General features: G+C 47.6%; 1 protein-coding gene across 1 annotated transcript in view; it reads left to right on the top strand.

Moving 5' to 3' along the window:
* The first annotated feature begins 318 nt into the window (after nucleotides 1-318).
* Nucleotides 319-16654, top strand: part of LOC137799546 (RNA-binding motif, single-stranded-interacting protein 3-like) — a 109154-nt gene continuing 92818 nt past the window's right edge. The window contains exon 1 of the mRNA XM_068596342.1: nucleotides 319-1728. Coding sequence (XP_068452443.1) covers nucleotides 1654-1728 — 75 coding nt within the window. The 5' untranslated portion in view covers nucleotides 319-1653. The remainder of the gene's footprint in view (nucleotides 1729-16654) is intronic.

The raw sequence follows: 16654 nt of genomic DNA, 5'->3' as shown, positions 1-16654 counted from the left end.
TCCTCTCACCCTTCACCTCCGCTCCTCACTCCTCCACCAGCTCCGCCTTCCTGCCAGCGGAGCAGCCCATCTCTGCCTTCTTTTCTATTGAACACACACACACACACACACACACACACACACACACACACACACACACACACACACACACACACACACACACACACGAGGGCAGGACCAACCCCTCCCATAGTTCCATGAAAAACACAGAGAGAGAGAGAGAAAGAGAGAGAGGGAGGGAGGGAGGAGCATATCTGCGCTGAAGCCGAGCCCCCTCTCTGCTCCAGCACCCAGAGTGGAGCAGACGGCAACAGCCACACAAACACACACACACACACTCCACACACACACTCCACACACTCCACACACACCGCCGCCGCCGCCGCCACACAGACTGTGACGGCTGCCCGGCGCGAGCCGTCAGGAGGGAGAGAGCTGGAGAAGAAAGAGAAGGATCGCAGAGGGGAAGAGAGAAGGAGACAAGAGTTGGAGGAGGCAACCTTGGATTCTGCCTCACTGTGCCGAGCGCTTCTGGACGGGACTATCTGCTTCTTCCTCCTCCTCCTCTTCCTCCTCCGGAGCGAGAGGAGTTCATACCGAGGCTTTTCTTTTTGCGCTCATCCTCCAGCGATTATATCTACCTATCCATCCCCCCCGGAGCTTAACCAAACAGGGAAGGGAGTGAGAGAGACCACACTCCTCCTCCTCCTCCTCTTCTTCCTCCTCTTCTTCCTCCTCCTCCTCCATCATCCATGTGTGAGTTCATCGCTGATTTCTTCGTCTTCTGAGGACCGAGCAGAGAGGACACAGCGTGTTCTCCAGGATACAGCCGAGCTCCCGGTGGGATCGGGGTCTCGTCTGGTGTGTGTGTGTGTGTGTGTGTGTGAGAGAGAGAGAGAGAGTGTGTGTGTGTGTGTGTGAGAGTGTGTGTGTTCGAGAGAGCGAGAGCGAGAGAGCGAGACAGGGGAACTGATACACAGGAAGGAGGGAAGAGACGGAGAGAGAGACTGAGGGGCATGTTCAGGGCAGCGGAGAAGAAGAGTCAGTCTGATTTTTAGAGCGCAAGGGACCGGCAACCGGATCCCATCCATTCCTCCTCTTCCTCCTCCTCCTCTTCCTCCTCTTCTTCCTCCTCTTCTTTCCTCTCTCTCTGTCCTGCTCTTCAATCCCCTCTATTGTTTCCGGTGTTGCCTCCTGCTAACCTTTTTTAATATCTTCCTTTCCTCTCCTCCTTCTTCTTAAACCCTTGTCTTTTTTGTTTGCTGCCACTCCATCTCTCTCTCTCTCTCTCTCTCTCTCTCTCTCTCTCTCTCTCTCTCTCTCTCTCTCTCTCTCTCTCTCTCTCTCTCTCTCTCTCTCTCTCTGAGCGCTCAGACAAGTCGCCTTGACTTTACATCCCAAGTGATATCTGTACTCGTATCCCTTCCTTCCTGTGCATTAAGCCCCCAACACACACACACACACACACACACACACACACACACACACACACACACCTCAGTAAGAGGAGAGCTCTCTCTCTCTCTCTCGTCGTCTGAAAGGATCCAGCCCCCCCTCGTCCCCCCCTCCCTTTTGGAGGTGAGTGTGTAAAGTGGACCTCACCTGTGAGCTCCGCCCTCCGGCCTCCAGCATCTCTGATTGGATTCCAGCTACATGGGAAAACGTTTGGATCAGCATCAAATGTACCCCCACTACACCTACTACTACCCCCACTATCTCCAGACCAAGGTAGGAGGCCGCCAGCAGGCCCACCTGCTGTACACCGTCAACTCAGAGAGAGGGGGGGGGGGGGGGGGCGTTGGTCTTAAGACCTCTTATCTAAAATCCCATTTTCCGACGGTTTCAAGTGCATGGTTTATTAATAATTCCTCCTTAGCCAAGAAGGAGATCTTCAAACATCTCACATGTGTTTGGAAAAGCTGTAAGATGGGAGGCAGAGCCCCCCCCCCCCCCCCTCCATCTGTCACTCAGCTTTCCATCCTCTCCAGCGTTTGACCCCGGCCTCCTCTCTCCAGCGCCGGGTTCAAGTTCAGGGCATGAGGCCCACCCTTCCTTCCTTCCCTTCCTCCCTTCCTCCCTCATTCCCTCCCCCACAGCCGGTGTTGTCTCTCTCCTACTTTGTCCTCCCGCTCTGTCGCTCCATCCCCCAAACCACCACCTCCTCCTCCTCCTCCTCCTCCTCCTCCCTCTCCAGGCGATAGACTCCCCCCTGATGGAACCTGAGACTCGTATCCGCTCGTCAAGAGTGCAGAAAACGAAGCGCCGTCTTCGTTTCTTTTGTTCTTTCTTCGCTGTACGTCCATACTTTGTTTCACACGAGAGATCTTTTGAGTCTTCTGAGGGCAACGGATCGGTCCGGCCCGATCGATCGGCTCCCGCCGGTTCTCCCTTCAGTCTGCTCGTGAGTCATTTGCTGGGTGAGATCTGGAGGAGTCGGCAGGTGCGCCCGCAAATATTTAGTAAATGTGTCAGTAGGTGAGAAAGATGGAGGGAGACGGAGGAGAGGAGGCACCATGATGGAGGAGAGAAGGTTGCGTCTGCAGACCGGCAGCAGCTGGTGAAGCCGGTGGTTTGAACCAGTAAAGACACGAGGAGAATCTTCTGGTGGAGCTTCTGTCCCGTGATGATGATCACAGGAGTTTGGCTGCTTTTCATTTTGTAGTTTAAGACGTCCTGATCCTCTGAACGCGTCACATCTGGACGTTTCCAGGCGGGTTGAAGTCGCGTTGATGGTTCTGATGTTTCTTCAGTCTTGTGGGATGAAACGTGTGCTCGCCGACTCAGAACGTGAGACTTTACAGGCGACCGCTGCAGAAGCTTCAGCTCCAGATTAATATTCATAATTAGCTGTAGATGACGTGCAGGTCGGCGCTCTCACATCTGGGCTGATGTTTTCATAAAGACTGCTGGAGGTTGAGCGATCAGGAGCTGCAACTCTGAGTACACTGAGGCCAACGCCGAGCCGGATGTGTTATTATTATTATTATTATTATTATTATTATTATTATTATTATTATTATTATTATTATTATGTTATAGCCTCTGTTTGCTACACGCACGTTTATTGCACAATTTATTGCACGTTTATTGCACAACACAAACCAAAGATCTTCACTAAAGGTTTCTGTTTAATATTTTAGTTTTTCTTCCCTGAACAGAATTAAAATGACATCTCCAATCCATCTTTCTTCTTCTCCTCTTTCTTCTCCTCCTTCTTGATCGTCTCCTTCTTCTTCTTCTCATGATTCTTCTTCTTCCCCTCCTTCTTGATTGTCTTCTTCTTCTCCTCCTCCTCCTCCTCCTCCTCCTCCTCCTAAACTTCAGCAGCAGTATTTCCATCATGTGTATTTCATACTTCATATTTTCATGTAAACATCGGTTGTTGTTGTTGTTGCGTCGAGTTCTTAATGAACCGAAAAGGAAATATGATTAAAATGTTCCAGCGACGACAAAGAAGCGTCATTTCTAATCCAGGAGCCACACACACACACACACACACACACACACACACACACACACACACACACACACACACACACAGATTAACTTCGTCACCGCGCTGCTGTTCTCGGTGATTCATCTCTGGGTTCAAGGTCACCTGGTGCAACAGGCATCGAGCCCCCGGACTCATCCATCCTCCCATCAGCCCTGCCTCCGTCCCGCCGCTTCAAGGTCAAATCCAATTGGATCCTACCCTCCCCAGTGTTTCCTGTCGAGTGTGTGTGTGTGTGTGTGTGTGTGTGTGTGTGTGTGTGTGTGTGTTTGCATATCTATCCATACATGAATAAAAACAGCATCTGTGTGTCAGCTTTGTTTCCGTGACTGTACATGAGGCTGTAACTTTGTCCGTCAGTGCGTGTGTGTGAGCGAAGGACTGAGTGTGTGTGTGTGTGTGTGTGTGTATCCTGTGTTAGTGGGAGTGTGTGTGTGTGTGTGTGTGTGTGGCCTCTGAATAGTGACTCCTTCTGACCCCACCTCCGTGCAGCTTGCTGTCATTAAAGCTCTCGGTCCCAGAGGAGCAGTTCTGTGTGTGTGTGTGTGTGTGTGTGTGTGTGTGTGTGTGTGTGTGTGTGTGTGTGTGTGTGTGTGTGTCCCATAGCATAGTTCAGATATACGTCTATATGGACCTTGACAACAAGCCAGTGTTTGATCTGCCTGAGCTGCTCTCTGACTTCAAATATGTGAAGTGTGTGTGTGTGTGTGTGTGTGTGTGTGTGTGTGTGTGCAGGTGGTTTTCAGACTCTTTGTGTACAACGAACAAGAGCAGACAAAGACTTGCTGGTTGTATTTATTGTGTGCCCCCCCCCCCCTACACACACACACACACACACACACCTCCTCCTTCTAGCTCACTGATCTGATTGGAGATGTAAATGGCCTCTTATTAATCTTTATTCCAGAGAGTGGAGGCTCTCCTTCAGTGGAAATCAATCATCTGTGTGTGTGTGTGTGTGTGTGTGTGTGTGTGTGTGTGGCCTTCCCTCCCTTACAGCAGCACTCTTTAGACACAAGACGCTGCTTCTCCACACAAAGGCAGTTATGAAAATGACGATCTTAAGCTAACAACGTAGCGCCGGGTGACAAAGTGTGTGTGGCTGTTAAACGCAGCGCTCTGCCTCCGTCATGGCTTCTAGGTCCAGTTAGTGTGTGTGTGTGTGTGTGTGTGTGTGTGTGTGCGTGTGTGTGTGTGTGTGTGTGTGTGTGTGTGTGTGTGTGTGTGTGTGTGTGTGTGAGCGTAGCCATCAGGAGGACATCTTCTCTCTGCTCGACGCGTTCAGGGTTCAGGTCTCGTCTCGGCCGCCGCGTTGTTGATCGATGGCGTTGTTTTTTATTTACTTTTCTACCGAAGACGTTCTGCTGCTGATCCGGGCCGTGAGGATCTCTAATTGGACCGAATGAAAAGCACAAAAACAAATTATAGCGTCTGGTGATTGTTTGCTGTGACGCTTTGAAGCGGTCGGGCTGGAATGTGTCATAACTGGAAATTAAACGGCAATCATGAAAATCTAGCATGTTGGGAAAGTGGCATTGACTTTTCAGTCTCTCTCTATTTGCTTTTATGAACTTTAATTTGAAAATGCAACTTAATCTCACGGGAAGGCGTCTCTATACGGTACAGCACGCTGACATTTTGCACGTCATATGTACATATTTTACGTTTTTCGGATCTAATTTCACCTCTCGACTCGTCCCATATGGATGCTAGCTGCTAGCTGCTACTAGCTGTAGATGAAATGTCATGATTTGATTTAAGATAAGTACTTTTGTTGCATGAACTAAGCTGTGGTGGGCGTGTCTTCTGAGAAGAGGGCGGAGTTAAGTCAGGGGGGCGTAACCGACCTGTCCATCCACGACGTTGTGGACTTTCTCACCTTATACATTAGCTCACAAGACTTCTGGAGCATTAACATGCTGCTAGCTGCTATTAGCTTTCGGTAAAATGTCATGATTTGGTTTAAAATACGTACTTCTTAAGTTAGGGGGCGTAACCAATCTGTTAAGCCCCGCCCCCTGACTTAACTCCGCCGTCTTCTTATAAAAAGGGTGTTTTTTTAAAGTGGTCCTCTTCCACCACACTGATTATAGTAAAAATATATATATATATTTATCTATGAGCCACAAAAATTGTGTTTATATTAATACACAAACTGTTTACAAGTTGATAAGAGACTTTCTCGCCATAAATATTAGGTCACAAGACTTCTGGAGCACTAACATCACCATAACTTTAAGAAGTTGGAGTGTTATTAACACCATTTGGTCATAACAGGCTTTTTATGCAGTATGTAAAGATGATAGTGGCGCTATTCATGTTTTTAAAATCTTGTCTCTGATGATGATGATGATGATGACCGAGGACGAGAGTCTTTTGATGATAATCGTCGAGAGGAAGATAAGAGAGAAGCAGAGGATGAAGAAGTTGCGTTATCAGCCGGCCGATCGTTAGCTCGCCGCAGAACAGAGCGCTAATATGCTCAGCGGGCACACGCGCCGCTTTAATTAGGCTAATGAGAAACGGCATTCAGCCGATATCAAAGTGATGGCACACGCCCGGACACGCCCGGACGTCTAAGTACAATATTCCCATCCTTCAAAAATGAGATTTTCACATTCAATTACTCTCCATTACAGCGAGCGCTCCATAAATGCGCTCAGCTTTTCTTTTCTTTTTTTTAGGGGCTGTGATGAGTAAACATCATGAAGACGAGGGAGTCAAGGACACACACATGGAGCTTTACACTAGTCACTTTTTCACTGCTCTCTCTGTCCTCCCTTTCCTTCCTTCCTTTCCTTCCTTCCTTCAGAGCTTCGGTTCCTCGTCATGTCGAACACAAAAGTGCCGTCGCAGAATGATTCTTGTTGAGGGCCGAGCTCTTGTGTTTGGATCTTGATAGCATCGCATGCCGCATGCTGCCTTCTTCTCGTGCCCTGCGACTAGCAAACCTCTCGCTCACTCCTTTCCTTTCCTCTCTCCCTTTTCCTGCCTCTCTCCCACTGTGTTCTGGGCTCTTTCTCTCTCTCTTCTACCATCTGTTCAGTTCTCCAAGCCTGGGTAGTTTTTACCGCTTTAAAAAAAAAAGGGACTCTCCTAACCGCCCATATATGTCCATTTATTATTCTCCGCGGGGCCGCCGAGCTATTCTCGTCCCGAGTACAGTAGCGGACGCTGACCCGGCGCCTCGCCACGGCGAGGAGGAGCGAGGGAGCTTAAGCGGGTCAGCGCCTGCACGGAGGGGCGAGCGAGGTTCAGGTTTGGAGAAGAAACGTAGAAGGAAAAAGGTGCATGGAGGAGGAAGAGGAGGAGGAGGAGGGAAAGAAGATGTGAGCTGAGTGAGATGAACGTTGGAAAAAACGGAGCAGATGGCGGCGGCAAAAGGAATTTGAAATAAGACGTAAAGATCCAAGAGAGAGATGCAGTGAAGGAGACAGAAGTTGGGTCAGAGAATAATGCTGCTGCTGCATTTTTAATAGTTTGCCACTCTGTAAGCGACCCCTCGTCTAATGGACCGGCTGCCTCTTAAGAGCTGCTGTCAGGGCCGTCTACCTCAAACCGGCGGCGGCGCCATGCAGGTTTTTTTTTTTGAGGGGGAGCAGAATATCCCATCGGGCCAAAACCTCCACCACGGGCAACCGCTGCTGCAACATGCACCTGCAGAACCCCGTGGAAGCTTTTAAGATCTGCCTTTGCAGGCTCAGGGGCAAAATTTACTTTTGCAACTGCGGCTGGCCACGCAGTCGGACTCGTGTTGGTTTATAGTTCCCGTCCCTTTTTCATACTCCAGACCAGCAGGTGGCGCTACGACCGTTTAGAGTGGACCTGCACACCGACGTTCACCGATATCTCCCTCCATCTTTGTGTCCTGATACTCGTCAGGTTTTATAAATGCTCATATTTGTGGACCTCTTCAGCCAAACGTTCTTCAACAGGATCCATTGTTCCTGTTTCTGCTGCGGCTTTTAAAAACAGAGGTATGATGCTGTGAAACCGGACATGAGAGACTCAGGACGTGGTCAGCGGACCAATCACAGCCTTGTGGGCTGCGTTGCTTTGACGGAGAGTCAGACATTTGGGGTGACGCACGCAAGATGGCCGATTTGACCACGCGAGGGCGGCCATGCTGTCCTGCATCTCTGCATAAAACCAGAGTATGAATCAGGCTTCACAACTCTCCTGCAGTGCAAATTATTACCGCACGATGTTTACTGATGAAGAGCGGCGACAATGTGACACTGTGCAGACGTGACATGCACAGTTCACTGTCGGATGGAGGCCGACACCTTTAAGAAAGGTGCTCGGGGCCCGTCCTCTTCACAATAGTCTCTAATACTTGTCTAATAGTCCCTAATACTTCCTGATACAAGGTCTAAGAGGTCTAATGTTGTCTGGCAGCAAACATGACTCCAGTCAGCCTGCAGATGCTTTTGGGGCTTAAAGGGAAAAAACATCTCTCTCAGGCTGATTTCACAACTCTTGGAGACGGACGCTTTCAGAGCAGCGTGCTAAGTGCCCGACAAAGACGTTATCTCTGGATGAAAAGGAGGAGACAACGAGCGCAACCTCCAGCTGCTCGCTGCTTTAAGTGTGTGTCTGTGTGTGTCTGTGTGTGTGTAATGTGTGTGTAATGGGTACGGCCCGTGGCCGTGAAGCTGTAAGATCTTCTGTCCAGGTTTTCACAAATGCTGGACCGGCCTTCAACTACACAGTGAAAAGTTTTGGACTCCTCACGTGTGTTCATTGTAGGAGCCCCAAATTAATTCCAATACTTGTGTTTATTGTGTGTATTTGTTCAGCAAAGTCTTGGGAAAAAAATGCATATCTGCAAAAAAATCACTTTTAAAAGATAGTTTGATGGTAACTATGAACATCCAGCATGATATGAACCAGATTCCCATTAAAAAAGCCTCCTGGAGCGTCAATAAGACACCTTTTTGTAAAGATTAGGACCTAAAGAATCAGAACCTGAACAACAATCACAATAAAACAAAGTCTTGTCCTGTTAGGAAGGAGTTTCAGTCAGGAATCTGTGTCGATTGGTTCAAACATGGAAAAAAATACAGATTTTATGCCAAAAGATTGTCTGAATGGGGCATGCTGGGACTTAAAATAGCCGCAGGAGGATTTTCACTCACAGTTAAAAAGCTTAAGGACCATCAGCTGAGTGTGGGAACCTTTTTTAAAACATTTTTTTACACACAACCTGTTGACTCGTGTTCGGCCCTGATGTGAATTCATGATCCGCCTCCTGAAGTCACACGTTCATTGATCCGGTGTAATCAGGACCGCTTGTTTTGTTTCTCCACGAATGAGATTGTATTCATTTATTCTCTGACGCCGTGTCACAGGACTCACATCTCGCTCAGACGCAACAACATCAGTCATCTCCGTAATGAATGTTTGCGTTTTAATTATCCCGCTCTCAGTTGTCTGGGGTAAAAATATGTTGCAAAACAAACGAATATCTATAAAAGCTGATGTTTTCATTTGTCTGCGTGTAAACAAGGAATATGAAATGTTCACAGACTGAGTACGTGGATATAATTGAAAATATCCATCTCTCCGGTCATTATTTGCATACAAACTGTCATATAAAACGACTTTATTACCACCAGCACAGGGATGTGGTCGACACATTTCCTATTATCATTGTGTGTGTGTGTGTGTGTGTGTGTGTGTGTGTGTGTGTGTGTGTGTGTGTGTGTGTGAGGGGGGGGGGAGTGATTCTTCCTCCAGGGACCGGAGAGATAATTGAAAGGATGGCCTGAGGGATTTCCCCTCATGTTGTTCCTTATCCTCCTCAGCTGTTGCTTCCTTCTCTCTCCCTTCTACTTTTATCTTTCACTGTTTCTATTTTCATGTTTTAAAGGAGAGTCCCGACTTTTAAACGTTCTCCACTAAACCTTTTGAATCCATCCGTTGGTGGCGAGCGGAGAGAGTCTGACTCCTCGGTGGAGAAAATGTGGAAAAGACCCTCGATTATCTTTTGCCACATTTGAAGATGGCCTCCTCTTCGGGGACCCGATGAGCCTGGACATGTTTTCTACAGTTAGTGGGCCACACCTGGTCCCAGTAAACACATGCAGGTGTACCAACGGACTATAAATACACATCTCAACGTGTCGCATACGTCTCACACACATTAGTTTCCTTGACATCTGTTAGCATTCTCTGCTCCCAAACAAATCACATGTCCCCGCTGCCCGAGTCGAGCCGGGGCTGGTCACGCTACCTTCAGTGGTTGTTGGGGAGCTAGCAGCAGTGCTAGCTGGCTACAGCGGGGAGCTAGCAGCAGCGCTAGCTGGCTCCAGTAGGGAGCTAGCAGCAGCAGCAGCGCTAGCTGGCTCCAGTAGGGAGCTAGCAGCAGCTGCGCTAGCTGGCTCCAGTAGGGAGCTAGCAGCAGCGGCGCTAGCTGGCTCCAGTAGGGAGCTAGCAGCAGCAGCGCTAGCTGACTACAGCGGGGAGCTAACGAGGACAACCACCGAAGGTAATAGCGGCTTGTAACAAGACTTTTTCGGTCTCTGCTGTACTACTGACGTGATTTCTATAGAAAGACACTGCAAGTGACACTTTGACAGAGCTACACGATATGGAAGCCCATTTCCGCCACAAAAAAAAAAAAATTCGACCAAAAAAAAAAATCGGACAAAAAAGAGGGATGTATAATAATTTTTTTAAGTAAAAAATAAGACAAAAAAAAAATAACAAAAAAAAATGACAAAATATATATATTTGAAAAAGAAAATTTGAATTTTTTTTTTTCGTGGACTATTTTTTTTATGGACACCAAAGTCGACAAAACTTTTTTTTTTTTTTTTTTTTTGTCGACTTTTGTGTCCATAAAAAAAATAGTCCACGAAAAAAAAAAATTCAAATTTTCTTTTTCAAATATATATATTTTGTCATCATTTTTTTTTGTGGCGGAAATGGGCTTCCATACCACAAAAATAAATCAGATATTAAAATATATATTGATTTTGCATGTGGACATGGACGAGAAACACGTGATCATCGCGCTTCGTTTATGTGAAGGTTCAGCTGCAGCGAGCCAATCGACGCTAAGCCGGCGTTATGAATAAAAAAAAACGCCTAAAACAAACACTTTCGTCTCCTTTTCATGGAACAGATCTCTTGAAGCCGTTTCCGTCTCCAAACCTTCAGCCTCCATCACAGTCTGGTGTTTATTAATGAAAGGAGACGGCGCTCCACAGCGCCGCTCGCATCACAAAGTAAACACATCAGCGTGGCGTTGGTGGTCGCTCCTCTCAAGGGGTGTAATCTGACCGCCGAACAATAACTCAAAACCTGCACCGTGGACTCAGATTAACCCCTCGTGGTCGCTCCGCATCCGGCTGGAGCCCCTCAGGGTTAGATCTAAACTCCACGCGGTGAAATAAAGTCCTGTATTTCACACAAATGTGCCTTTTAGGCCTCGAGGCAAACGCTTGACGGTGAAAGCGCACCGTGACGTCCGGCTATGTGCAGGGGAGTTCTCTCCAAAAGTCTTGATAATAATAAATAACTAGGATGTGCAACGTGCACATAACGTTCGACTGCTCATACCCGTTGTTTGCTGAAGACGACTCCGCCCCCGTTGACAGGAAGCTGCCCCCCCCCTCCAAGTCCCATTAAAGCTGTCAACAAAGTGCAAAATCTTTAACCCAAAGGACAAAATGTGCAGCGCGTATAATAATAAATGATAAATAATGAACGAGGCGTCTGGTCCGCCAAAAGATCTCAGAGAGGCGTCAAAGCAACGAGCACGGAGTCCAGAACACGAACTACATCGACGCGCTGACGCCTAAAACCCTCTCAATCATCCCCGTTTGTTTCGCTTGCAGCGCTGCCACATGCGCTCATGGATATTAAAGAATAATCAGAGAGACATCTGGAAAGAATGATGCATTCCTCAGATGTACGATCATGAAGCAGCAGGTAAATATTCAACCCTTTGACTCGAGGCTCCTCACCTCTCAATGGGAGCGTTTAAAGCACACGGGACACTGAAGTGTGAACAAACTCTGGAGCTTATTATCCCTTCCTCGGCCAGAGAGGAATATATATATAAAGCAGCGCAGTGAGACGCTGCACAACTGCCCTCAGACGGTTCATCCTGGTTACAGACGCAGTCTTGTCCCGGAGCCAGAGGTGGCCGGCAAGGCCAAACAGCTCCTCTTCCCCGCTAATGAAATCCTGAATAAAAACCCTCCCGACTCAGCTCGATCCTCCAAACACACACACAGGCACAAGTACAAACGCAAAAACACAAGACACCCACTCTCCAGGGTTCTGGTGCACACACACAAACACACACACACACACACACACACAAACACACACTGAACCCCTGCGGTCCCAGCTGGGGGATTATCCTAGGAAAACACTCCTTTTGTTGGGCCCCAGTCAAATTACTTTTCAGAGCTCTCGTGCAGAGCTGTCTACGTAACTGTGTGTGTGTGTGTGTGTGTGTGTGTGTGTGCGCGTGTGTGTGTGTGTGTGTGTGTGTGTGTGCGTGGGTATGCATGTTAAGGCAGTCCAAACATCGGCTGTTGCTGATTGCAGGGAGCACGTCCAGAGCGAATGGTCACTAATGACTAAGTAAGCTGTTTATATTGCCCTGTGTGTGTGTGTGTGTGTGTGTGTGTGTGAGAAAGAGGTTGCATGTGTGCGTCCACTTGCACGCTGGTGATTTTCTCAAGATAGTGCATCGTTGTGTGGCCTGTTTGCTGCTCCGTCGTTTGTGACATTTCAACTTGAGGTTCATGAATAAAAACACAGACTCATGAACGCCGTTCGAGTCGCACTTCCTGTCGCACTTCCTGTCGCACTTCCTGTCGCACTTCCTGTCGCCCTCGCCGCCGCTCCCCGGCAACTCCAGCAAATATTTGGGAAGCACTGCGCGACCGCTTTCGACGAACAACAGCGTCGGCCGCTTTATACTCGTTCCCGCCGTGAAACTGATGTCATCCGACTGTAGAGCCGCCAACACGCCGCTTCTATTCATTCACGCTCTCCGGCCGACGTGAGAGAGAAACGGAGACTAACGAACGAAAGCGAGGGAGGAGTGAAGCGTGCGCATGTGTACGTGTGCGCCGAGGGCGCGAGCTAGCTTTGTAGCTCTCAGCGAAGTGTTGATTTAAGTGGAAGTGGAGGGAGGAGACGGGATAAAAGGCCCGACTAGATTAGGCTGGCACACACTACTGAGGCGTGCACTGCCCGGCCTTTCAGCGCTCTGTGTGTGTGTGTGTGTGTGTGAGTGTGTGTGTGTGTGTGTGTGTGTGTGTGTGTGTGTGTGTGTGTGTGAGAGAGGGACTCGTACTTGTGTGACACTTCTGAGGACGCTGAAGTTGGGGTTTGTGTGTTAGCGCTGCAGCGCTGGATGCAGTGACTCTGCAGCCGATGTTCTTGGTGCAGCTGTACAGCAACGCAGCGGATTAGCAGAGCCGCCGCCACAGCGCCGCAGGCGTCCTGCGCCGCGCATCGTGCACGTGTTGCCGCCGCCGCAGCCGAGTGGTGGCGTGGTGTTTCATCCGCTCACATCCGCAGCTCAGCTCGTCCTGACTGAATTCTGCAGATTCTTTGCGAGCGGGAGAAGAGAAGGGAAGTAGATTACAGACTTTAGCAGCTGTTTTTCTTCTTCTCCACCCTTTAATATACTTATAATGTTGCGGCGTGTGCCAGCAGGAGGCTGAATTACTGCGTATTCAAGCCCCCCCCCCCCCAACCCAACCAGACACCCTGCTGTTTAAGTCGAGGTGGGTCTCTCCAGCAATAACAGCTCATTGCTAAGTCGTCTGCAGAACTTGTCGTTCCGCGTTAGCCTCTCTCAGACTGACAGTCGAGGGTAAAAAAAATAACATTTCAAGTGGTTTAAAATGCTGGAGGTGAGCTGGATTTAACACAACAGCCTCAGAAAGTGGCATCACTGGTGGTAAAATGTGAAAAGTCATCCGTTCTGCTGCTTTTCCCCCAAATATTGAAGATCCCAGAGCTCTTTCATGGTTTCATGATATTACTGTTATTGTACAGGGTGTTTTGTGCAGTCAGGTTTAACAATTATCTGGCCTTTTATTATTACCAGAACAGTGCTTAAAACACAGCTGAATGAGTAGGAGTCTCTGGGTAGGAGTAATTCTTTTTAATTTAATCTTTTTTTTGCCTGAGCGCTGCTCACATTTGTGCTGAACCATTAGAGACGTGAGTCATGAGGTACAGTACAGCATCTGCACATGTCATTGATTTAACGCCCGTATGAATAATTGAGACCTCAGCAGACATGATCTCCTCCTGAATGTATGTTTGCATCTCCTTGTATGCAGTGTGTAGCTGTCGTGTGCGTCTGTAAGCTCAGTGTGTCGTCTGCGCGTTGAGACGACTTCTCTCGTCTTTCTTATCGGAGCTCAACGTTGTGTTGAGTCTCTGTGTCCGTGGGTGTTTTTAAGGATTCCTGCCGTCATTTGTGCTGTTTTTGGATTTAATCTTTACATACTTGAGTATTCTTTTAGTATACTTCAAGCCCTACTAATCATAAGTATACTTAAAGTGGAACAACGTATTTTGAACCTTGAATTTAAGTACAACTTGAAGTATATTAAGTATATTTTTTGTGCCAAATTGGAACAACTTAAAGTACACTAAGTACATTTTAAGTATATTACTGTGTATGTGCTAAGATGTCACTTAAATTATACTTTTTTTTGTTTTTTAAGTAAATTTAAAACATAAATATAAAAAAGTATATATTTTTCTGCCTGTAATCTCTGTATTTTGTAATCTTAAATGTTTTTCCTATTAAACTGCTTCTATAATAAATCTACGACGCTTCTTCCTGTTGATATTTTGCTCTCGGCTGATTGGCCGTGGGGGACACGAGGTGGATCCTTTCATCTTTGAGGACAAATCATGTCAATTAAAATGGAAACCAGTGACCCGTTGGCTCGATATCGTCTCTGCAGCTCGAGTCCATCCGTCTGATCTCTCGTCTCCACACGCGTGTCCTGCCCCGTGGTTTAGTACCAACATGTTCCTCTTGGACGAGCAGCAGCTACATGCAGCTACATGCAGCTACATGCAGCTACATGCAGCTACATGCAGCTACATGCAGCTACATGCAGATACATGCAGATACATGCAGATACATGCAGCTACATGCAGCTACATGCAGCTACGCTCGCCTGATACATGGACGCTGCCTCTTTCACAGCTTTATCATAACCCATTACCTTTCCAGCGTGATTTGTGACCCGTCCTTACGTCGGCCTTTCATTCTTTAGCCGCCGTTGTTTCATTTTTTAAAAATAAATCCTCGTGAAAAAATCTAAATCAGCTGCACGCGAACGTGATTTTCTACGCAGATTGTAAAAACTCGGGCGCGCACGCAGACGTGAATGAGATGTACGACAAGTATTTGTATGTAATAAGATGATACACACACTCTCACACACACACTTACACACAGCAGCTGTCAACTGCTAGATTAGATGCAGTGGAGGAGCATTCGGTGCACCGCTGTGACAGAAAATACTAACTGTAGCACTCTCACCAATACCAAGCCCAGAATTATCCTCTCAGCGGGTCTCTCTCGTCCTCAGTGTCTCTGGAGAGAGAGAGGAAACCGGAGGAGTGGAGGACTCGGCCGGCCAGACACGCCTGCATGTACCAGCCACGCCATGAATAAGACAACGTGGTTCTGCAGACGCCGTGGTTTTCCTCTTCTCGGTGTGAGGGATTTAACCGCGAGGAGACGGCTCACTTTTGCCACCAGAGTCCAATATCTCTCTCTCTCTATATCTGTGTGAAAGTTGGTTTAAGGCTTTTCTTTGTGCAGGACTCTCAGAGTCAACAGTTTAGGAAATAAAAACTAAAACAGTATAAAAACAAAGAGAAAAGATAGAAAATACGAAAACAAAACCGTAAAAGTCGGGTTACAAGCCGCTAGTACCTTTGCTAGTACCTCCGCTGGAGCCAGCTAGTGCTGCTGCTAACTATCCGCTAGCGTTGCTGCTAGCTCCCCGACAACCACCGAAGGTAGCGGGACCAGCCGCGGCTCGACGGCCGACTCGAGCAGCAGCTAGCGGAGAGCTAGCAGCAGCGCTAGCTTGCTACAGCGGGGACACCCACCGACGCTAGTAGCGGCGTGTTACCCGACTTTTACAATACATGCGGTGGTATGTGTACAAAAAGGTGCTAGCGCTGCTGCTAGCGCTGCTGCTGCCTGCTGGTGGTGGTATATGTACAAGAAAGGTATTAGATACAGTTAAAAAAACATCTTAAATAACAGAAAAGAGAGAAAAGGGAGACTTATATTGGAATATTGCACATTTTGAGAGGTGGAAGAAAGTAATGTGGGAATATTGCACCTTCATCAGAAGGTATATGACTCATGATTTCACAGAATATATCACATATTGCACACGCTAAGTGAAGTAAGGTATAATGTTGGGTTATTGACTGAACTTGACGCTTTTAGTTTTGCGATATCTCCAAAAGCGCCGCAGTGGATTTAAACGCTAAGAAGACAGAGGTGAAACTGCGACCCAGCTTGTTATTGCAATGCAGAAAAATTAATCCACGGGATTATTTTTTTCTGCAAGAAGTCAATGTATTCCACCAGCTTGTCATGGGACACCGTGGGCTGCAGTTCTTCAGTTTGTTGAGAGGCAGATGACTTGAGAAAGAATAAGGAAGTAGTAGAGGAACATGCGACGGACAAACCATAAAACACACAGAGGTGCATGTGATGCACTGCAGTGTGTGAAGAGAGGAGGATGCCAGGTTAAGAAAAGTCAAAGCAGAGGAGACGCAGAGGAAAAAATGAAGAGGATCAGACTAAGAGAGAGAGGGAGGGGTAAAGCACAGATAAACCTGAGAGAAGAACGAGGAGCAAAAGGGGAAATATGAAGCGCTTCTGGAATAAGCTCATATGAATAGAGCCGTTTCACACAGTCGCTATAAAGTACACTGAAACATTTTCATTCCTCAAATCCATAATGTCACATTTTCCCGTCCATGGATCATATATTCTCTTGAGATTGCTCTCAGCAATTACTCCTCTCTGACTTATATTTCCGAGACGTTCATCATCAGAGCTTTATTGCTCCGGGCGCTTCTACGTGATTCTTAATCCGTCACATTTTTTAAAATTTTATTATCGTTGTG

This window comes from Clinocottus analis, unplaced genomic scaffold (genome assembly GCF_023055335.1).
Source record: "Clinocottus analis isolate CAN_PGR_092001 unplaced genomic scaffold, fCliAna1.0.p SCAF_36, whole genome shotgun sequence".
In the NCBI taxonomy this organism is placed as follows: Eukaryota; Metazoa; Chordata; class Actinopteri; order Perciformes; family Cottidae; genus Clinocottus; species Clinocottus analis.
The sequence above is the reverse complement of the archived record's forward strand: the minus strand, read 5'-3'. Positions and strand labels throughout refer to the sequence as shown.